Source organism: Schistocerca gregaria, chromosome 6 (genome assembly GCF_023897955.1).
Source record: "Schistocerca gregaria isolate iqSchGreg1 chromosome 6, iqSchGreg1.2, whole genome shotgun sequence".
Lineage (NCBI taxonomy): Eukaryota > Metazoa > Arthropoda > Insecta > Orthoptera > Acrididae > Schistocerca > Schistocerca gregaria.
Window position 1 is genome coordinate 304399937 of NC_064925.1, and position 19449 is coordinate 304419385.

General features: G+C 42.6%; 1 protein-coding gene across 1 annotated transcript in view; it reads left to right on the plus strand.

Moving 5' to 3' along the window:
• The window catches only part of LOC126278515 (luciferin sulfotransferase-like), a 77546-nt gene extending 63887 nt beyond the window's left edge, over positions 1–13659 (plus strand). Inside the window, exons 7-8 of the mRNA XM_049978680.1 lie at positions 3970–4151; positions 13289–13659. Of these exons, the coding sequence (XP_049834637.1) occupies positions 3970–4151; positions 13289–13472 (366 nt within the window). The 3' untranslated portion in view covers positions 13473–13659. The remainder of the gene's footprint in view (positions 1–3969; positions 4152–13288) is intronic.
• Positions 13660–19449: the final 5790 nt, after the last annotated feature.

Genomic DNA, 19449 nt, shown 5'->3' on the forward strand with positions numbered 1-19449 from the left:
AGTTGCATATTTTATCCTGCCTGGAAATATTCCCTGCGCCAGTGATACCTTTGTTTATGTTACTAGTGACATTACATAATGAATTAGAACATTTTTTTCAGAATTTTGTTTCAAATTCCATCAGCATTATATGAGACTTTATTTTTTAGACTTTATGATTCAATTAACACCAGTAAAGGATGTCGGTGATACTTATAGTTGCTTAACATTTTGCAGAATGGCACATTTAATACATTCTGTTGTTTCTTAAACTGAACAATTTCATACTATTTTTGCTGGTACGTTTAGAAAGAGATTGTTAAAAGTACCCACAACTTATGAATTATCAGTACCAACATTTTCACTTAGTTTAATTGTTATGCAGTGTTGCACATAGACAGGCTGTTCTGTCTCTTCGCCTACAGTATCTCAAACAGATTTAATCTACTCTCCTGGAAATTGAAATAAGAACACCGTGAATTCATTGCCCCAGGAAGGGGAAACTTTATTGACACATTCCTGGGGTCAGATACATCACATGATCACACTGACAGAACCACAGGCACATAGACACAGGCAACAGAGCATGCACAATGTCGGCACTAGTACAGTGTATATCCACCTTTCATAGCAATGCAGGCTGCTATTCTCCCATGGAGACGATCGTAGAGATGCTGGATGTAGTCCTGTGGAACTGCTTGTCATGCCATTTCCACCTGGCGCCCCAGTTGGACCAGCGTTCGTGCTGGACGTGCAGACCGCGTGAGACGACGCTTCATCCAGTCCACAAACATGCTTAATGGGGGACAGATCCGGAGATCTTGCTGGCCAGGGTAGTTGACTTACACCTCCTAGAGCACGTTGGGTGGCACGGGATACATGCGGACGTGCATTGTCCTGTTGGAACAGCAAGTTCCCTTGCCGGTCTAGGAATGGTAGAACGATGGGTTCGATGACGGTTTGGATGTACCGTGCACTATTCAGTGTCCCCTCGACGATCACCAGAGGTGTACGGCCAGTGTAGGAGATCGCTCCCCACACCATGATGCCGGGTGTTGGCCCTGTGTGCCTCGGTCGTATGCAGTCCTGATTGTGGAGCTCACCTGCACGGCGCCAAACACGCATACGACCATCATTGGCACCAAGGCAGAAGCGACTCTCATCGCTGAAGACTTCACGTCTCCATTCGTCCCTCCATTCACGCCTGTCGCGACACCACTGGAGGCGGGCTGCACGATGTTGGGGCGTGAGCGGAAGACGGCCTAACGGTGTGCGGGACCGTAGCCCAGCTTCATGGAGACGGTTGCGAGTGGTTCTCGCCGATACCCCAGGAGCAACAGTGTCCCTAATTTGCTGGGAAGTGGCGGTGCGGTCCCCTACGGCACTGCGTAGGATCCTACGGTCTTGGCGTGCATCCGTGCGTCGCTGCGGTCCGGTCCCAGGTCGACGGGCACGTGCACCTTCCGCCGACCACTGGCGACAACATCGATGTACTGTGGAAACCTCACGCCCCACGTGTTGAGCAATTCGGCGGTACGTCCACCCGGCCTCCCGCATGCCCACTAAAGGCCCTCGCTCGAAGTCCGTCAACTGCACATACGGTTCACGTCCACGCTGTCGCGGCATGCTACCAGTGTTAAAGACTGCGATGGAGCTCCGTATGCCACGGCAAACTGGCTGACACTGACGGCGGCGGTGCACAAATGCTGCGCAGCTAGCGCCATTCGACGGCCAACACCGCGGTACCTGGTGTGACCGCTGTGCCGTGCGTGTGATCATTGCTTGTACAGCCCCCTCGCAGTGTCCGGAGCAAGTATGGTGGGTCTGACACACCGGTGTCAATGTGTTCTTTTTTCCATTTCCCGGAGTGTAATTATCTGAATTATTAATTTAGCTCAGGATGTACCTCATTTGCTGTACATAAGTTTGAGCATCATTCAGAAGCGTGTCAAATGTTTCTTTAATCTATTTTATTTCTCACTTTTAGAAAAATCATTTCACAAATTATTTGACAATTTTGAATTTTTAATTTTCAAGTCTTGTTCAGAAAGCATGATGTTACTGACACTTCATTTGATTTTATGTGTCTTCTGATGTCAGAATTTGCTAAATTTAGTGCTTTTTTCGGAACAAGCCTTTATGACAGTTAAATATCGTACTAATGTAACTTTTTATGCCTAAAGTAGGTAGACCTTGAAGACACGAACGTATTTACACTTCATTCCCATAGCTAGCAGGAGCTGTTCATGAAATATTTCAATTTTGTCTCAAATCGCAACAAAGTTTTTCTTAATTACCTTAATTACTTTCAACCAGTTATATATTTTATGCAAAACTAAACTTCAGGCTGGTAAATTTGAAAGCCCATTTACCGATTTTCCACGATACGTTTGGTTATGAAAATCGTGCAGTTTATTGGAAATCCCACTTTCACTCTGCTCAAAGAGCTGACCAAACATTAAAGTTCCATATTCAGTGAGAAATGAAATCAGATTTTAAGCTTCCGTTACGAAAAGTTTGATACAAGTTTGCATTAACTTCAACACAATTTAAAAATTATTTTATCTTTCTGTCTTTTCAGTAAGCTAAAACCCCAATTATCATTTGTACAACGTCACTGCCTCAGTTTATTAGCAGAATTTCTAGAATAGGTAAACTACGAGAGTTGTGACAAGAGAGGGGAAAATCTTCTACTGCAAATAGTGCAAACTCTCGTTTAGATAAATCCAAAGCAATCATTTATTTACTACAATAGCAATGTTAAATTTACTGCACATTGTGGTGTGTGTGTTTTTTGTGTGTGTGCTTGTTTCTACACACAATCATACACAATATTTACAAAGGAATTATGTATTTCACAATCAGTCAAGCGTTCTTTACAAATAAATAAAATGCATTTTGAATTTCGATCGAATCAAGCAGTGCATGGAATCCAATATAGCGTATGATAAGTTCCGACTGTGGTGCAAAAGGCGAACTTTTATCTCACTGGCGACGTTCCTGTACCGGACGCACAAATATGACATGTCTTATTTAGTATTTCATGCTTCGGAATGTCTTTTGGAACGTGAAATTCAATTTTTTAGGGTAACAAAACTTGTTCAGATCCACGTCCTCAGCCGCTTTCTATTCCAGTGCGAAGACGACGTCAGGCTGGCCCGTATTTAAGCACGCTGTGCAGGACAAATAGAGATTAAACCGGTAGGCAGATAAAACCAGCTCTAGGTGACCTACCTGGCTCGTAAGATGGAGATCTACGCTTTATGGTACACAAGATGGTCAATAATTTGTTTAAAAGTTACTTACGTAATCTTCCGTGGTACATCAACAATTTACTCTCTTTAAAGAAGCATCTGATTTTGCTAAGGTGAGAACAGTACCTAGCACCGATTGTGTTCTCCAATTTTTACGTTATACCTCCATGTCTGTCGTTTTGAAATTTTGTCATCCTGTCGGCTGCTTCAGTGGTAACTGCTGTTAGCCATGAATGCAGCAATTCGTAATACAGTACAACTAAATGCTAATTTTGTATGCCAGCACGGCTGCCAGACTTTCATCAAATATTAGTTTCTGTTTTCCCAGTTCATAAAAATGTTCACAGTAATTAAGCTAGTCACTTTAGAAATTTCATATGTATATTCCATTCTGAAGACTTATTAATAAATAAACACAACTTATACATCTAAAACTGTTTGGCGTTGCTATTATGTGTTCTACAACAGAAACTGCTAGGAAATGACACGGGGGCATTACCCTATAGACAGTCAACGTACCACAACAATACATGTCATCTTCGTTACTCAACTTAACTGAAGTATAGGGGGATATGTCACAGTCGTTGGTGATTCGAAACTTACTTCGTGATCTCCCAGGTTTGCGTTCATAGTTTAACGTTACGAACTAAAAACCCTTATGTGTATGTTAATGGGGTTCTACATTTGCTTGGAATATTTTGAAAATTCTACTGACAGTAGTACGTTTCGTTTCCAGGATCTTCCGAGGGTGATCAGGAGAACTGCGAAGTTCTTGGGAAAGAATGTGACTGACGAACAGATGGAACAACTCTGTGAGCATCTTAGCTTCTCCAGCATGAAGAACAACCCCGCTGTCAACCAGCAAGAGTACATTGCCAACATCCGGCAGCGGAACGGGCTCGGCGAATTACCGAAAAAGTATGTATTTACATGTAGGTCCTGTAAAACTCTGGCTCAAACTTGGTGAGCTTCTGGTCGAGCATTACTGAAAGTCTGTTTCGTGGTACGATTCTAGAGTAACTTTTTAAAATCTTTGTTGAAAAATTCGTATTCTCGTCCTTCCCTGTCTCCTCCCAAGCCCGCAGCGCCTCTCCATTGTCCGTCATATGAATGAGACTGCAGCGGATTACTGCTCTTGAGCGAACAGTAACTAAATTTTTAGCTATAGTATGAAGCAGTCAAACGGAAAAACAAAAAAAAAAGTTCGAACAAACTAAAGATTTAAACAATTTTTGGACATGCATCTCGTGTACATGATTGGAAAGTAATAGCTTAACTCGAAAGTTATGATTTTTTGAATTTTCCGAGTCTGACGATGAATCGGCTCATGTTGTTGTGTACCGTCTCCAACGGAATGTTGTTTACTTCTTAGAGTAATAATTCCTTCAAATTACGTCTGGTTATTGGACGGTTTTCCTGGAAAACTTCGTACTTGAGGCTACCCCCCCAAAAGAAGTATGGAGTCAACAAATCTGCTGAAACGGGAGGCTATGGAATTACGTCATTTATGTTGATACGACTACCAGGAAATGGAAGTCTATGCAAATCTGTTGACACTGCAGCAGTATGATCTAATGCTGAGATTAAGTTCTACACGGTGATATCTAGCTGATTGTCCCACATTTCTTTGTAAACGTACACACGCACACTCAGTATGCTTTTGTGTCCAGCTTGTTTTTACACTATGGTCTCTTCTTTTTAGTGCTGCTAGTGGCTTCAAAATTTCTCATCCAAAGTTTGATAGCATCGCCAAGTGGCATAGAAACCTGTAGGGGTACATTAAACTCTCTACGGAAAATGCGTTGAGCTCAAACAAAATTATCAGAGTTTTTGTTGTATACCTTTACAACAAACTCACGTTGTGCACTTGATCAACGTTCCATGGCTATTGAAACTGGCATCTGTCTGCATGCCCAGGGTCAAGTGCCCCATACCTGTAAACTACCGCCATAGTAGCCACACAGTCGTAAAATCTCCCTCTTTGGCTGCTTCACCTCTTAGATGTTTACAATCAAGAATAAAATGATTTGACTTAGGTACAGTAGGACTAACTGCCATTTTTGATCAACAGTGGTGTGAGTGATGATGCTACTGGCGGATTTCGGCGATGTATGTAATTATATTTGACTATCAGCTCACTGAGTGTGGAACTGGAGAATGATGGTTAGGAACGGTCTGGAGTGTTTTCTGTAACGGCGGGCGTGAGAGTGGGTGATATAATTGTTGAGTATAGGAAAATGTGTAGGTGGAAGGCATTTTGTTTAGGGGGGCTGCTGTCCGATCTGTTGACTCAGGGGTGTGCTTAATTCACTTTTGGCAATCTCCTCCATCTGAGCTAACATTTCCTGGGTTCGTACCAGTAAATCATCGAGTTGTTCAGACACTAATTTGCACACAAAGCTGGACGGACTCGTGCTACACAAATCCTGTGCACTTCTAATATAATGAACAATGCGGGCTCTAATTCTATTAACCTGCGAGCGAGATGGTTCATAACGTATAAAAAGGAGAGTACAGATTCCAGTTCTGCTAGTGCAGTCTTAATGCTAGAGTCGGCGTCACTCACCTGAACTTCCTGTCGGCCCGATGGGCCACGGGGCCAGCAAAACATCCCTCAGTTGGCTGCAGTGCCCCACGTATTAGCGCCTCACTTTTATGACTCCGGGCGCTCCCCCCCCCCCCTCCCCTCCCCCCTTTAGCCATGCCATGCTGAAACGTAGCGAATAAGGTCCACTAAATGAAATATTTTACACTTCTCCAGTTCACTCAAGAGTTATTGCTGTAACAGTGAAATGATTACATTTACAGATCAGCAGCACAAGCGGTTGTAAGGAACCAGCTATTGGCCCACACCGTCACATCCATATCACAACGTCGTGTAGCCTCCTTGGGTGGCAATGCAGACACTCACTCTGACATCTAGTTGATCGTACAAATGGCAAATATTGTCTTGGGATATGTTATTCCATGCCTGCTCGACCTGTTCACGTAGCTCTGTAACAGTTGTTGGTTGACGAGTCCCATGATTCACTTGTTGTCCCATCATACCCCACAGATTCTCGACTGGAGACAAGTCTGGAGATTGTGGTGGACAGAGAAGTTGCTGAGAGTACTGAGTTTCATGGTCAGTGAGTAGGCGAGCATCATCCTGTTGGAACAACACATCGCCTTCCTGTTGCAGTAAGGGTAACATTCTGCATGTACCGTGCGCTGATTAGTGTCCTCTCCAGAAACACCAAAGGTGAACGAGAGTTGTAGCTCTGGGGTGGCGCCATAGTGTCTTGGACGAGTATAATTTATGCCACAGTGCTCAACAGGTCTACGTTGTATGCTCAAACGACCATCACCTTTGTGCAGGCATAATGTGCATTCATCGTTGAAGACCACGGCGCGCCAGTTCTATCTTCTAAGTGATCCTCTGACGGCATCAGTCGAACCCTGCACGTCAGTACTGTGGCATGAGTTGAAGTCAGGCTAGAGGTATGCATACCTGTAGTCCCACTGCTAATAACGAGTTCGCAACAGTTCGTGTTGACACATCTAGGCTCACAAATCCTCTTATCTGTGCTGTGGTAGCTGTGTGATCTCCCATGCTGCCTTACAATGAGACGATCCTGGCAGGCGTCTGTGCTGCATTGTCGTCCAGTGTCTCGTCTACGTATGTGAGAATGTTCACTTGGCCACTCATACCAGCATCGTTGTACAACTGACACAGTACTTCCAACTTGTGTGACAATTCTCTGAAAGGAACATACCATCACTAGGCAGGCGACAATCCGACCCCTTTAAGACTCACTCATTTGACTCTAGGAAGCCCCAGTGCGTCCCCGTGGCATGGTGGACTGCTTGATTCACACGTTTGCACCACACTGAGCCTTCTAGCTGCGAGCATTCCCTATTAAAGGCTGACACAGATGGCGCTCTGGTAGCAATGCACTATGCTATTTTTTGTTACAGAAAAGGCTAGGTGAAGGTGAGCTTGATACTTTTCTTCTGAATGAGTTCAGTTTTATTATATCTAAAGCTATCATTACAAGAAAAACAACACTATCAACCAATCACCATTGAGATTATAACTTGCTTAGGAAGTACAAAATGGAAGCTATAAAAATTTTGTAAAAGGCGCCATAATAAAACAATAGGCTCAAACTCATAATTTATAAATCCTCCATTACTTATGCATGGAAAATTCTGCCATGACATGAGCTCCCTTAAAACTCTATAAAAAATCACATAGACAAAGCACCATCAAGATTTATCAACACAATTAATGTAAATTATACAATGTTTCTCATGGCGTGTCCCGTAAGTGAGCTTTAAGTCCAGCCAACCAGAGAAACAAAAAATAGCCATCTGTTCTGTCTTCTGCATGATGCTAACCCATGTTTTTTCACCTGCATTGGCCCAGTTGTGTCTCCACATATTTCTATGCTTGACAAAACTAAGAACCGGTTAAACTCTTTGCATTTAACACGTTATAATGTTGAAACTAATTACTGTACGCGTACCAAACTTGGTAGCTTTAATGTCCATGGTATGGGGGTGCATGACTGCCATGCGTCACACCGCCACAGTCCAGTTCCAACAATAGCTACCAGGTACCGTGATCAGTCGTCGTGATTCATAGTCTCGCACACCTGACCAGTCGCAGTGGACTTGTTGACGTGTCAACATGAGCTTGGACAAAAAGGGAAGGGCATTACTGGTGAAGCTCTATTACCAAAAAGCAGTAATGCCGCAGGCCCACTTCGAGAAATCGCCTGCTGAAAGGATTACGGAAGAGTCCTGTTTCTCCGCCTGATGCCCGGAGCTTGATGAAGTTCGAATCAACTGGAGAACTGGGCGTCGTTCCGGGAAGTGGTCGACGCCCGTTTGCACCGCAGGTGGTTGGTGAAATCGCTAAAAAAAAACAGATGGTTGGTGAGATCTCTGGTGCTATGGCAAACAACGTTGTGCACAATTTTCGGTCGTCAGGCAGTGTGCGTGCTGTGTTACGACAGTTGAACATCCCGTGGCCCACTGTACAGGAGGTGCGTCGAACGATTCTCAAATGATATCCGTACAAGACCCATATCGTCCAGTAGCATGCACTACAGGACGCACAAGAAAGTGTTGAATTAGCTCTCCACTTTCTCGCAAGGATTGAAGTTAACGAGGACTGCCTCTCGACTATCCTATGGACAAAAAATGTTAATTTTTCTCTGACGAGTGAGGTGAGCACACAGAATAGCCGAGTGCGGTGATCTTCACCTTTCTGTCACTGTGCATGAGGTTACTCTGTATGGTGAACGTGTCACCGTATGGTGTGGCTTCACGTCTACGTTCATCATTGGCACATTATTTTTTGAATAGGTTGGTGCTCAGGGACCAAAGATGTGCAGTGTGACCGGCCAGTGCTACTGCGATGTGCTTCGCCAGCGTGTCATACCCGGTTTACAGGAAAGAGACACACGGAACTCAACAGTTTTCATGCAAGATGGGGCCCAACCGCACATGTGTTCATCTGCATCTCCGAAACACATTTGTAAATGATCCACTTATCACACCGATCGCTTCCAATACCTGGTCGGCACTATCACCTTACTCCCTGTGATTTCTGGTTGCGGGGCTACTTGAGGGGCAAGGTTTACCAGGGGAACATTGGCTCATGTGCTGGTCCGAAGCACGGCATATCACGAGAGGTAGTCAGCATGCCTACGGACATTATTCGTCCTGCCGTGAAAAATGTAATCCTGCTCCATATTGAGCCCCACTGGCAGCAATAATCGTACCCGTATGTAATCACATGACGTACCGTAGCAGCAGATTAAAAGTGTTTCGACTGAATTGACTCTGCATAATTTCCCTTCCCACGAATTTGACATTAATGATACCTAGTTTGATCCTCTCATGGTAATTTGTTTCCGTGTTATAACATGTTGAATAGGGAAAGTTTAATCATAACCACCCGCTATTTTTCACATTTAATCTAACAAATAATTTATTGAATTTTTGACTGGTGTTCCCAATGTACACTGCCGGAAAAAATATCACAAGAGCAAGAAGTAGTTGGACGACATAAATGAAAGTTTGTAGATGTGCTTCTGCATCTGAAAGATGCTGTGTATTCAAATTTCACAACAAAAGCATAATAGGGGCGCTAGGAGCGCCGCTATGAGGATGCAAATCAGGTTTGCTTTAAATACTGTACATGCTGGAGCCATCGTGAGCGTTAGTTTATTTTGAGATTGGACACAGTGAGTTGATGTTAGTTAATAATGCCTTTAAGGCGGCAAAGATGTCATTGTCAACACCTCAGAGAGTGTCAACAAGGTCGTATAATAGGATGTAAGAAACTGCATGTTCCTTCTGCGATCTGTAAAAATCGTAGCGGGAGACAAAGAGATTAATACGCGTAACAGATTCTGAAGGATGTAGGTTGCAGTAGTTATTCGGAGATGAACAGGCTTGAGCTGCGCCAAATCAGTCTCTGGACTGAAGATCACAAAAACAACAACCTAGATTCTGCCCACCAACTGTTAATTTACAGACCGAGTCATGATTGAATCATCTTCAGCATGCTGTAGACTTGTGCGTGCATTGAAATGAACATTGCCTTTGGCCTGTTGTCCACTTCTGCCTTTGTAGCGTGATTCTTCCAATTGTTAAATTTTGCCAGCTCCAATTACTGGATGTACAATTAGGTGAGAAAAGCCATGGGATAGCGATATGCACACGTACAAATGGCCGTAGCATCGCGTACCGCAAGGTATAAACGGGCAGAGCGATGGCGGAGCTGCCATTTAGACTTCGGTAATTCGTGTGAAAAAGTTTCACACGTGATTAGGGTCGCACGAAGGGAATTAACAGATTTTGAAGGCGAAATGGTAGTTGGACCTACACGCATGGGAAATTCCATTTCGGAAATCGGTACAGAATTCAATATTCCGAGATCCACAGGGTCACGTGTGTGTCGAGAAAACCAAATTTCAGGCATTATCGCTCACCATGGACAATGAAGTGGCCGACGGCTTTCATTTAACGACCGAGAGCAACGGCGTTCGCGTAGAGTTTTCACTGCCAAGAGACAAGCAACACTGCATGAAATAACTGCAGAAAATAACGTGGGACGTGCGGGGAGCGTATCATTTAGAGCAGTGTGGCGAAATTTGGGGTTAATGGGGTATAGCAACAGATGACATCGTCTGTAGTGTTTCTCCTGGACTCGCGACCGTATCGGTTGGACAGTAGACGACTGGATAACTGTGTCCTTGTGAGATGAGTCACGACTGCGGTTTGTAAGAGCACGAAAGCATGCACCGAAGCTGTCAACAGGGCACTGAGCAAGTCGGTGGTGGGTCCATAATGGTGTGTGCTGTGTTTACATGGAATGGACTGGGTCCTTGGTCTAAATGAACAGATAATTGACTGGCAATGGTTATGTTTGGCTACTTGGAGACGATTTGGAGCCATTCAAGGACTTCATGTTCCGAAACAGTGATGGGATTTGAATTTATGACAATGAACTATCTCACCAAGCCATAGTTGATCGCGATTGGTTCGGAGAACATTCTGGACAACTTGAGTGAGTGATTTGGCCACCTAGATCAACATGAATCCGATCGAACAATTATGGTACATAATTGGGATGTCAGTTTGTGCCAAAATCCTCCACCGACAACACTTACGCTATCATGGACGTCTATAGAGGCAGCACAGCTCATTATCTCAAAAGGAAGTTCAATGGCTTATCGATTTGATGCCACATCGAGCTGCTGCACTACGGTGGGAAAAAGAAGTCCTACACGATATTAGGAGGTAGCTCATGACTTTTCTCATATCAGCGCAAGGTTTGTATATTATGCTAAACATGGTTTCTTCGTATAAGCCATGCATGTTTCACCACCTCTGTACCATAACCAGCGGGTTTTCTTAATTCTAATCTGTGAAATGTGAACATATTTTAAGCAATAGCTAAGCCACAAAATTAGATCTAAAGGTGCTGTTGTTTTTTTTCTACCATTACCTTATTTGTTTTTACTATACAATAATGCAGCACTATTTTTTCTTTTTCCTGTACTAGCCGCATGTCATCTGCAATCAAACGATGTTATTGGCAAGTTAAAACATTAAGTCATGTTTAAACTAATTTTGTTGTATCGAGATGTATTACACACACAGAGGGTGTAGCAGGTATAAGTGCAGATACTTCTGTTCGTGACTGTTGATGGTGTACTGAACAATATTACATCAGTATTTACGTACTTTGCAGACTAATAATCTACAACTATTATAAGTTGTATGTTTTTAGGTCGGTTAGTACTTCCACGTACATTTGCAACAGCGAGCCATTAATGTTTATTTTCCTCTGAGCAGCAGATCAAGTGTTGATGTGTGGAAGCCTGGACGCAAAACGTTTAGTCTGTACTGACAGGCATAGTCCACTTAATTGTGTAGTTATGGGCATGCAGAAAACACCAGGTCGTAAAGTTTGTAACACGTTTGTGGTAAGACTGTTCGACACAGACAAGAAAACAGCCATCACACTGATGTGTGTTCATATTAAGGTAGTACATTTATAAATATCTGCACTTATACATATTACAGCCTGTATTTGCTATTACTTATATTTTGCTGTGGGAATGTCCTTTCTCTTTTGCATTCTCATGAGTTATTGAGAACCCCACGCAAATACTTATTTACAAATATTTTACTGAATTTTTGTTTGTAACGAAAGCTTTCCACTTCATCACAACTCAGTTATTGTGTGTCCCAATCTAGTAGACGTTCACTTGCTCTCAAGTGAGTTTGGGGCCAAATTCATATTTTGTTTTTATCTTTCTTTCTTGTGTGTGTGTATTTTGTCTTTTCTGGAAAGTTCCTTTAGTGTGTTAAATAAGGTGTTTTTGCACAGTGTAGTGTACTCATTTATATCCTGTTTTCCTTCTAGCATTTCCTTCTGTATGTGGAAGTTTTACTCTATTGGTGTAGCCTGTGGGTGGGTTTTAGTATTTTTAAATTTATTTCTATTGTAGGTGTTGGTGATTGTGGGCTATTAGGAGCTCACCCACTGTACTACGGTGCTGTTACTTTTTAGAGCTCGAAATGTTCTGATTATTTCGTTTTCTTGTTTTTATTTTTTTTTAATACAGGTTATCACTGAACACATTAAACTCTGTAAAGGCACGCTATTTAGTACATTATAGGGATTTTACAGATACAACAACACAAACAGCTAAAAAGCATCCACACCCCGCCGACCCCACACACACACGTATGCAGACACACAAAGGAAGACAGAAAGTAAACAGAGGCGAAATTCGGCACCGAACTCACTTCAATAATTAATAATTTTTTTACCCAGAGGGCATGAGCACTTCAACGGGCATTCGGAATCTCAGGAGAAGAAGCGAAAGCCGACTTGATTGGAACACATAATAATGGTGTTCACCATGTGTTTTGTTGACATGAGGAATGTTTCTTACAAAGAAAAATTACGAAAAATGTGTGTAGTATTTTTCTGTAACTTTTGAGAAAGGAAAAAAATAAAGGAAACCCACTGATGATGCCACAGAGGTGCTGAAACATATTTTGCAAAACAGGAGGATATTATGTCCAACAATTTTAACTCGAAACAAGGAAAATGCAAGACCAGCAAGTCCACATGATGAATATTAAATGCATGCCATTCCCTGTTGTCTCATCAGTTTATCTATCATTCTCTCTCTTGCGCACCTCTGTGGCCATCGCCACCTTCCGACTGCCCCACCGGTACCACATGAAACAACTCATTTTTAGATGTTTTGTACATGGAAATTCGATTTTTTAAATATTGTTTGTGAAGGGTAGATGAGGGGGGAGGAAGGTGGCGGTTTATCTCTAACTGATCGTTTCTTATCATAAAGTACCCACTTAAGGAACCTCTACAACATGCATAATTCCGACCTTAAAGCATTGTAAATTTATGAACACCCACATTGACAGTGCACTTTGTATGCCGTAATATACGTGCTGTGCTGTGTATGCTTAAGCATAAGAATATTTGAGTCTTACCACACTGTACTGGTTGTTCACAGAGAGCCAGCTGAGGTGGAGAAAACTGGCGCAGACCCCACTAAGTTTATGCGGCGCGGCGAGGCTGGTGGCTGGCGCACGGAGATGCCGGATAGCTGGATAGAAAAGTACGACCAGTGGACGCAGAAGCATATCCAGGGCACGGGCTACCAGGTGGGCGTGTCTGGAGGACACGAAGACTTCTGAGGGGCCGTCTTCTGCGTCCTCACAACCTCTGCATAGGCGGCATCGACGCTGAATCCGAGAAGATAGAAGCATTCTGCAATGTGAACACGAGGACTTCCAACAAAGCAAACATACACAATGTTCTAAATTGTGTTTGAAACATGTTGGTGCATTTACTTTCCAAACAATAAATTATTTTTCCACAATATCTGCCTGAAACTGTACTTTTCCTGGGTGGGTCAAGCCCGTATCTACATCTACATGACTACTCTGCAATTCACATTTAAGTGCTTGGCAGAGGGTTCATCGAACCACAATCATACTATCTCTCTACTATTCCACTCCCGAACAGCGAGCGGGAAAAACGAACACCTAAACCTTTCTGTTCGAGCTCTGATTTCTCTTATTTTATTTTGATGATCATTCCTACCTATGTAGATTGGGCTCAACAAAATATTTTCGCATTCGGAAGAGAAAGTTGGTGACTGAAATTTCGTAAAAAGCTCTCGCCGCGACGAAAAACGTCTATGCTGTAATGACTTCCATCCCAACTCGTGTATCATATCTGCCACACTCTCTCCTCTATAACGCGATAATACAAAACGAGCTGCCCTTCTTTGCACCCTCTCGATGTCCTCCGTCAATCCCACCTGGTAAGGATCCCACACCGCGCAGCAATATTCTAACAGAGGACGAACGAGTGTAGTGTAAGCTGTCTCTTTAGTGGACTTGTCGCATCTTCTAAGTGCCCTGCCAATGAAACGCAACCTTTGGCTCGCCTTCCCGACAATATTATCTATGTTGTCCTTCCAACTGAAGTTGTTCGTAATTTTAACACCCAGGTATTTAGTTGAATTGACAGCCTTGAGAATTGTACTATTTATCGAGTAATCGAATTCCAACGGAGTTCTTTTGGAACTCATGTGGATCATCTCACACTTTTCGTTATTTAGCGTCAACTGCCACCTGACACACCATACAGCAATCTTTTTTAAATCGCTTTGCAGCTGATACTGGTCTTCGGATGACCTTACTAGACGGTAAATTACAGCATCATCTGCGAACAGTCTAAGAGAACTGCTCAGATTGTCACCCAGGTCATTTATATAGATCAGGAACAGTAGAGGTCCCAGGACGCTTCCCTGGGGAACACCTGATATCACTTCAGTTTTACTCGATGATTTGCCGTCTATTACTACGAACTGCGACCTTCCTGACAGGAAATTACAAATCCAGTCGCACAACTGAGACGATACCCCATAGCTCCGCAGCTTGATTAGAAGTCGCTTGTGAGGAACGGTGTCAAAAGCTTTCCGGAAATCTAGAAATACGGAATCAACTTGAGATCCCCTGTCGATAGCGGCCATTACTTCGTGCGAATAAAGAGCTAGCTGCGTTGCACAAGAGCGATGTTTTCTGAAGCCATGCTGATTACGTGTCAATAGATCGTTCTCTTCGAGGCGATTCATAATGTTTGAATACAGTATATGCTCCAAAACCCTACTGCAAACCGACGTCAATGATATAGGTCTGTAGTTAAATGGATTACTCCTACTACCCTTCTTGAACACTGGTGCGACCTGCGCAATTTTCCAATCTGTAGGTACAGATCTATCGGTGAGCGAGCGGTTGTATATGAGTGCTAAGTAGGGAGCTATAGTATCAGCGTAATCTGAAAGGAACCTAATCGGTATACAATCTGGACCTGAAGACTTGCCCGTATCAAGCGATTTGAGTTGCTTCGCAACCCCTAAGGTATCTACTTCTAAGAAACTCATGCTAGCAGATGTTCGTGTTTCGAATTCTGGAATATTCCATTCGTCTTCCCTGGTGAAGGAATTTCGGAAAACTGCGTTCAATAACTCCGCTTTAGCGGCACAGTCGTCGATAACAGTACCATCGGCACTGCGCAGCGAAGATATTGACTGCGTCTTGCCGCTTGTGTACTTTACATACGACCAGAATTTCTTCCGATTTTCTACCAAATTTCGAGACAATGTTTCGTTGTGGAACCTATTAAAGGCATCTCGCATCGAAGTACGTGCCAAATTTCGCGCGTCTGTAAATTTTAGCCCATCTTCAGGATTTCGCGTTCTTCTGAACTTCGCATGCTTTTTCCGTTGCCTCTGCAACAGCGTTCGGACCTTTTTTGTGTACCACGGGGGATCCGTTCCATCTCTTACCAATTTATGAGGTATGAATATCTCAATTGCTGTTGCTACTATATCTTTGAATTTGAGCCACATCTCGTCTACATTCGCATAGTCAGTTCGGAAGGAATGGAAATTGTCTTTTAGGAAGGCTTCTAGTGGCACTTTATCCGCTTTTTTAAATAAAATTATTTTGCGTTTGTTTCTGATGGATTTGGAAGAAATGGTATTGAGCCTAGCTACAATGACCTCGTGATCACTAATCCCTGTATCAGTCATGATGCTCTCTATCAGCTCTGGATTGTTTGTGGCCAAGAGGTCATGTTGGATGCTGGCTTTGACCCAGGACGTGATTATTCTCAGGTGTGTGACATCATAGTGGATAATGTGACACTGAATGGAATTGTGGAGATATTTATTTCACTTCCATATTTTTAACATATTTTTTTATCAACCCAAGATACAGGTTTGTTAGAAAGCTGAAAGCTTGATTGTGAGTTGGTGAAGTCGATGAATGCGAATACCAAAATTTAATTATGGTAGGATACTTATCAACAGCTAATGGGGAAAAAATGTTTTCATTCGAGCCCCTGGTATGTAAGTTCCCCCAAAAAGTGGGTTGATTTAGTGGGCCAATACTCTTCCCACACATGCCTGTCATAAAGGGCAATCTATAAACCAGGGCCTGGAGAAAACAGTATTACGCCCACACCCCTGTTACTATTAGAACTAGTAGGCTATATACACCACACTGATTATACTCGTGAGGCCTACAGTTTCTGTGCTAAATTTGGTTGAAATCGACCAAGAAATTTAGGAAGAGATCCTGCATATGGACATACACACATACAATATATGAATTTTTCAAAAGGAAACTCAGAACTGCTCAGAGAGCTATGAAAGGGTCAATTTTAGGTCTCACTAAGAAAGATCGACAGAAAAGTGAAGACATATGAGCAATAACAAGAGTAAACGATATTATAGACCGGGTTAAGACTAAAATGGCTGTGGGCAGGACATATTAACGAACAGAGGCTGGAAATGGACAACATCGGTTTCATAGTTAAGTCCCAGAGGAAAACGAAGACCACCAGGGATATCACCTGATCGCTGGGATCGGGAACTCAGGAAAGTTACAGTCTGCAACTGTCAGAAGACAGCAGCGAGCAGCAGACAGAGATGCATGGGAACTCTTCTTAAATATATATAGTTATATTTAATAATAGAGGCTACATCTTGTATAGAATGAAAAGGCTGAACGCTTACAAGTTTAAGTTTGATCCAAAGGCGGCTACGAGCTAGCATAGTCGAATATGGAGTGATGATAATAAGCATAGTACTTACTATCTAAACGGAAGGTAGTTCAAACAGAGTGGTGCTTTGCTTGTTGTGGGGCTATTGGAGGGTGGTATGCCAATGCATACTTCCGACCTTCAAACTGATTTATGCTGCAAGCTATAGGCGTAACTGCAGTTTAACGTGGATGCCAAACCATAGTGGAGCTCACTATCGCTTCAACAAACATTGCCAAAGATGAAATAAATAAGAGCTACAATTTCTATTATTTTATTATGAAGATAATTTTCCCCTAATTTCTCATATCGTAGTATAAAACTACAGCAATCATATATATATATATATACAGGGTGATTCAAAAATGCATGTAAATATTTTAAGGGTGTATTTGTGAGGTAAATATAAGACAAAAATGTCCTATACAATTTTTGCTGTACTTGGCTTATTACAGAGTTATGAACAAAACAAGATAATACATTCAATACAACGTAAAGTATTTACTTCCCAGAGTTCACAGTTTAATTACAGTGCATTTGGACTAAAAACGCAAACTGGTAAATAAACGTGACGTAACAAACTGAAACAATTCCTCGCGAATACTGTATTACTTTAGTTCCTGTTGATTGAACTAAATCGATGCAAAATAACTAAGGAAAATACGTGAAGAATTTACAGACTGTACTGTACTGTATTTGCACAAATCTTAATGCAAAGCATGTTCAAAATGCTGTCCCTGAACTTGCAGACAGACCCGTGCTCGTCGCCGCAATGATCTCTGCACATTACACAGTCCGTTCAACACTCCACGAATAATTTCACAACCACCTTCAATTCTTTGTTGTAGCACTTCTCTGTTCGGTACTGCAGAAGAATACACCAATGTCTTTAGTCGGCCCCATAAATAAAAGTCTAAAGGGTTCAGGTCAGGTGATCTGGCTGGCCAAGCAATTGGTCCTCCGCGACCTATCCATCGATGTGGATACGCATCATTGAGGTACGCCCTTACGTTGCGGCTGTAATGGGCAGGAGCACCATCGTGCATAAACCACAAGGTGGCTCGTGTTGCAAGAGGGACATCCTGTAACAATCCAGGCAATTCCCCCTCCAAAAATTCGCGGTAAGCGTGCCCAGTCAGCCTTGGAGGTAGAACACGAGGTCCGAGTAAGTCATTCCCCACAATACCACACCAAATGTTTATGGAAAATTGATGTTGATATCCACGCACAATTCTCGCGCCAGGATTCTCGACAGCCCACTGGTGCATATTATGCGAATTGATTACACCCGCACGAGTAAACATGGCCTCATCTGTGAATAATATCCGCCGAATGAACATTGGATCATTCAAATGACGCTCTTGTAACCACTGGCAGAACTGCTGACGGCGAGGATAGTCTGCAGGTGTCAATTCGTGCACTTTGTGCAGGTGAAATGGATGCAACTGTTGTCTCCGAAGCAGCCGCCATACAGTAGATTGTGGAAGTCGTACAGCTGCACTAATTTGTCTCGTACTGATGGCTGGATCTTGGTCTACCAGGTCCAAAACATGTTCCTCGATGTTCACTGCATGCTCAAGTGGTCGACCTGAATGTGGCCCAGGACGAATGCCATACTCCCGCATACGTCTGTCCACAGATACAAACGTCTGATGACTTGGTAACCGTCGTCTTCGAAACAGCTCACTGTACCTTCGTCTTGCTGCAAGTGCGTTTCCATCTGCTGCACCATACACAAGGTGCATATCAGCATACTCACTGTTTGAGTACATCATGTGCACGGAACCTGTAGCCTTCCGACGATGAATGAACGACAGGAAGTACGTTTCCGTTACCAACAACATCAGCGCCATCTTCTGTACAGTAGGAGTAAACAGCAATTGCAAACACAAACAAACACTATTCATGCAGTTTCGAATCAACTATTGGGAGATACGTATTACGTACCAGAATATGGCATCCTGCTGCTTGCACTGACGCCGTTTTGATACGGACATGACTTTCGTATTTTAAGGATAACTCTAGAATTAAACGTTTATGGAAAAACATTTATAGAACATTTTTGTCTTATATTTACCTCACAAATACACCCTTAAAATATTTACATGCATTTCTGAATCACCCTCTATATATATATATATATATATATATATATATGTGTGTGTGTGTGTGTGTGTGTGTGTGTGTGTGTGGGTGGGTGGGTGTCAAGGTGCAGTTAATATTATATTAAATAAAATGTAATACAGCACAATGGAAACAAAAGCAGTATTCGCTAGGAAGTTTGAGAAATTCATTGGAATTAATTGTGTTATTGATTTTATGCCATTTGTTTACTTATGGAATGGCATATTGGTCTTTGAAAACTTTTGTGGTGCCGATGCGATAAGGTATTTTCGGATTTATGATTTTGAGACTTAAAGTGCATTTCTCTAGTCTACTAGTACTGATCATTTCCTACTTGTGTTTAATATAAGTCTTCTGATGATTTATTATACTATTGTCCTATTTGTAGGAAATGATTTTTGGACATTTTCCTGGATTCATTCTTGGTTCTTT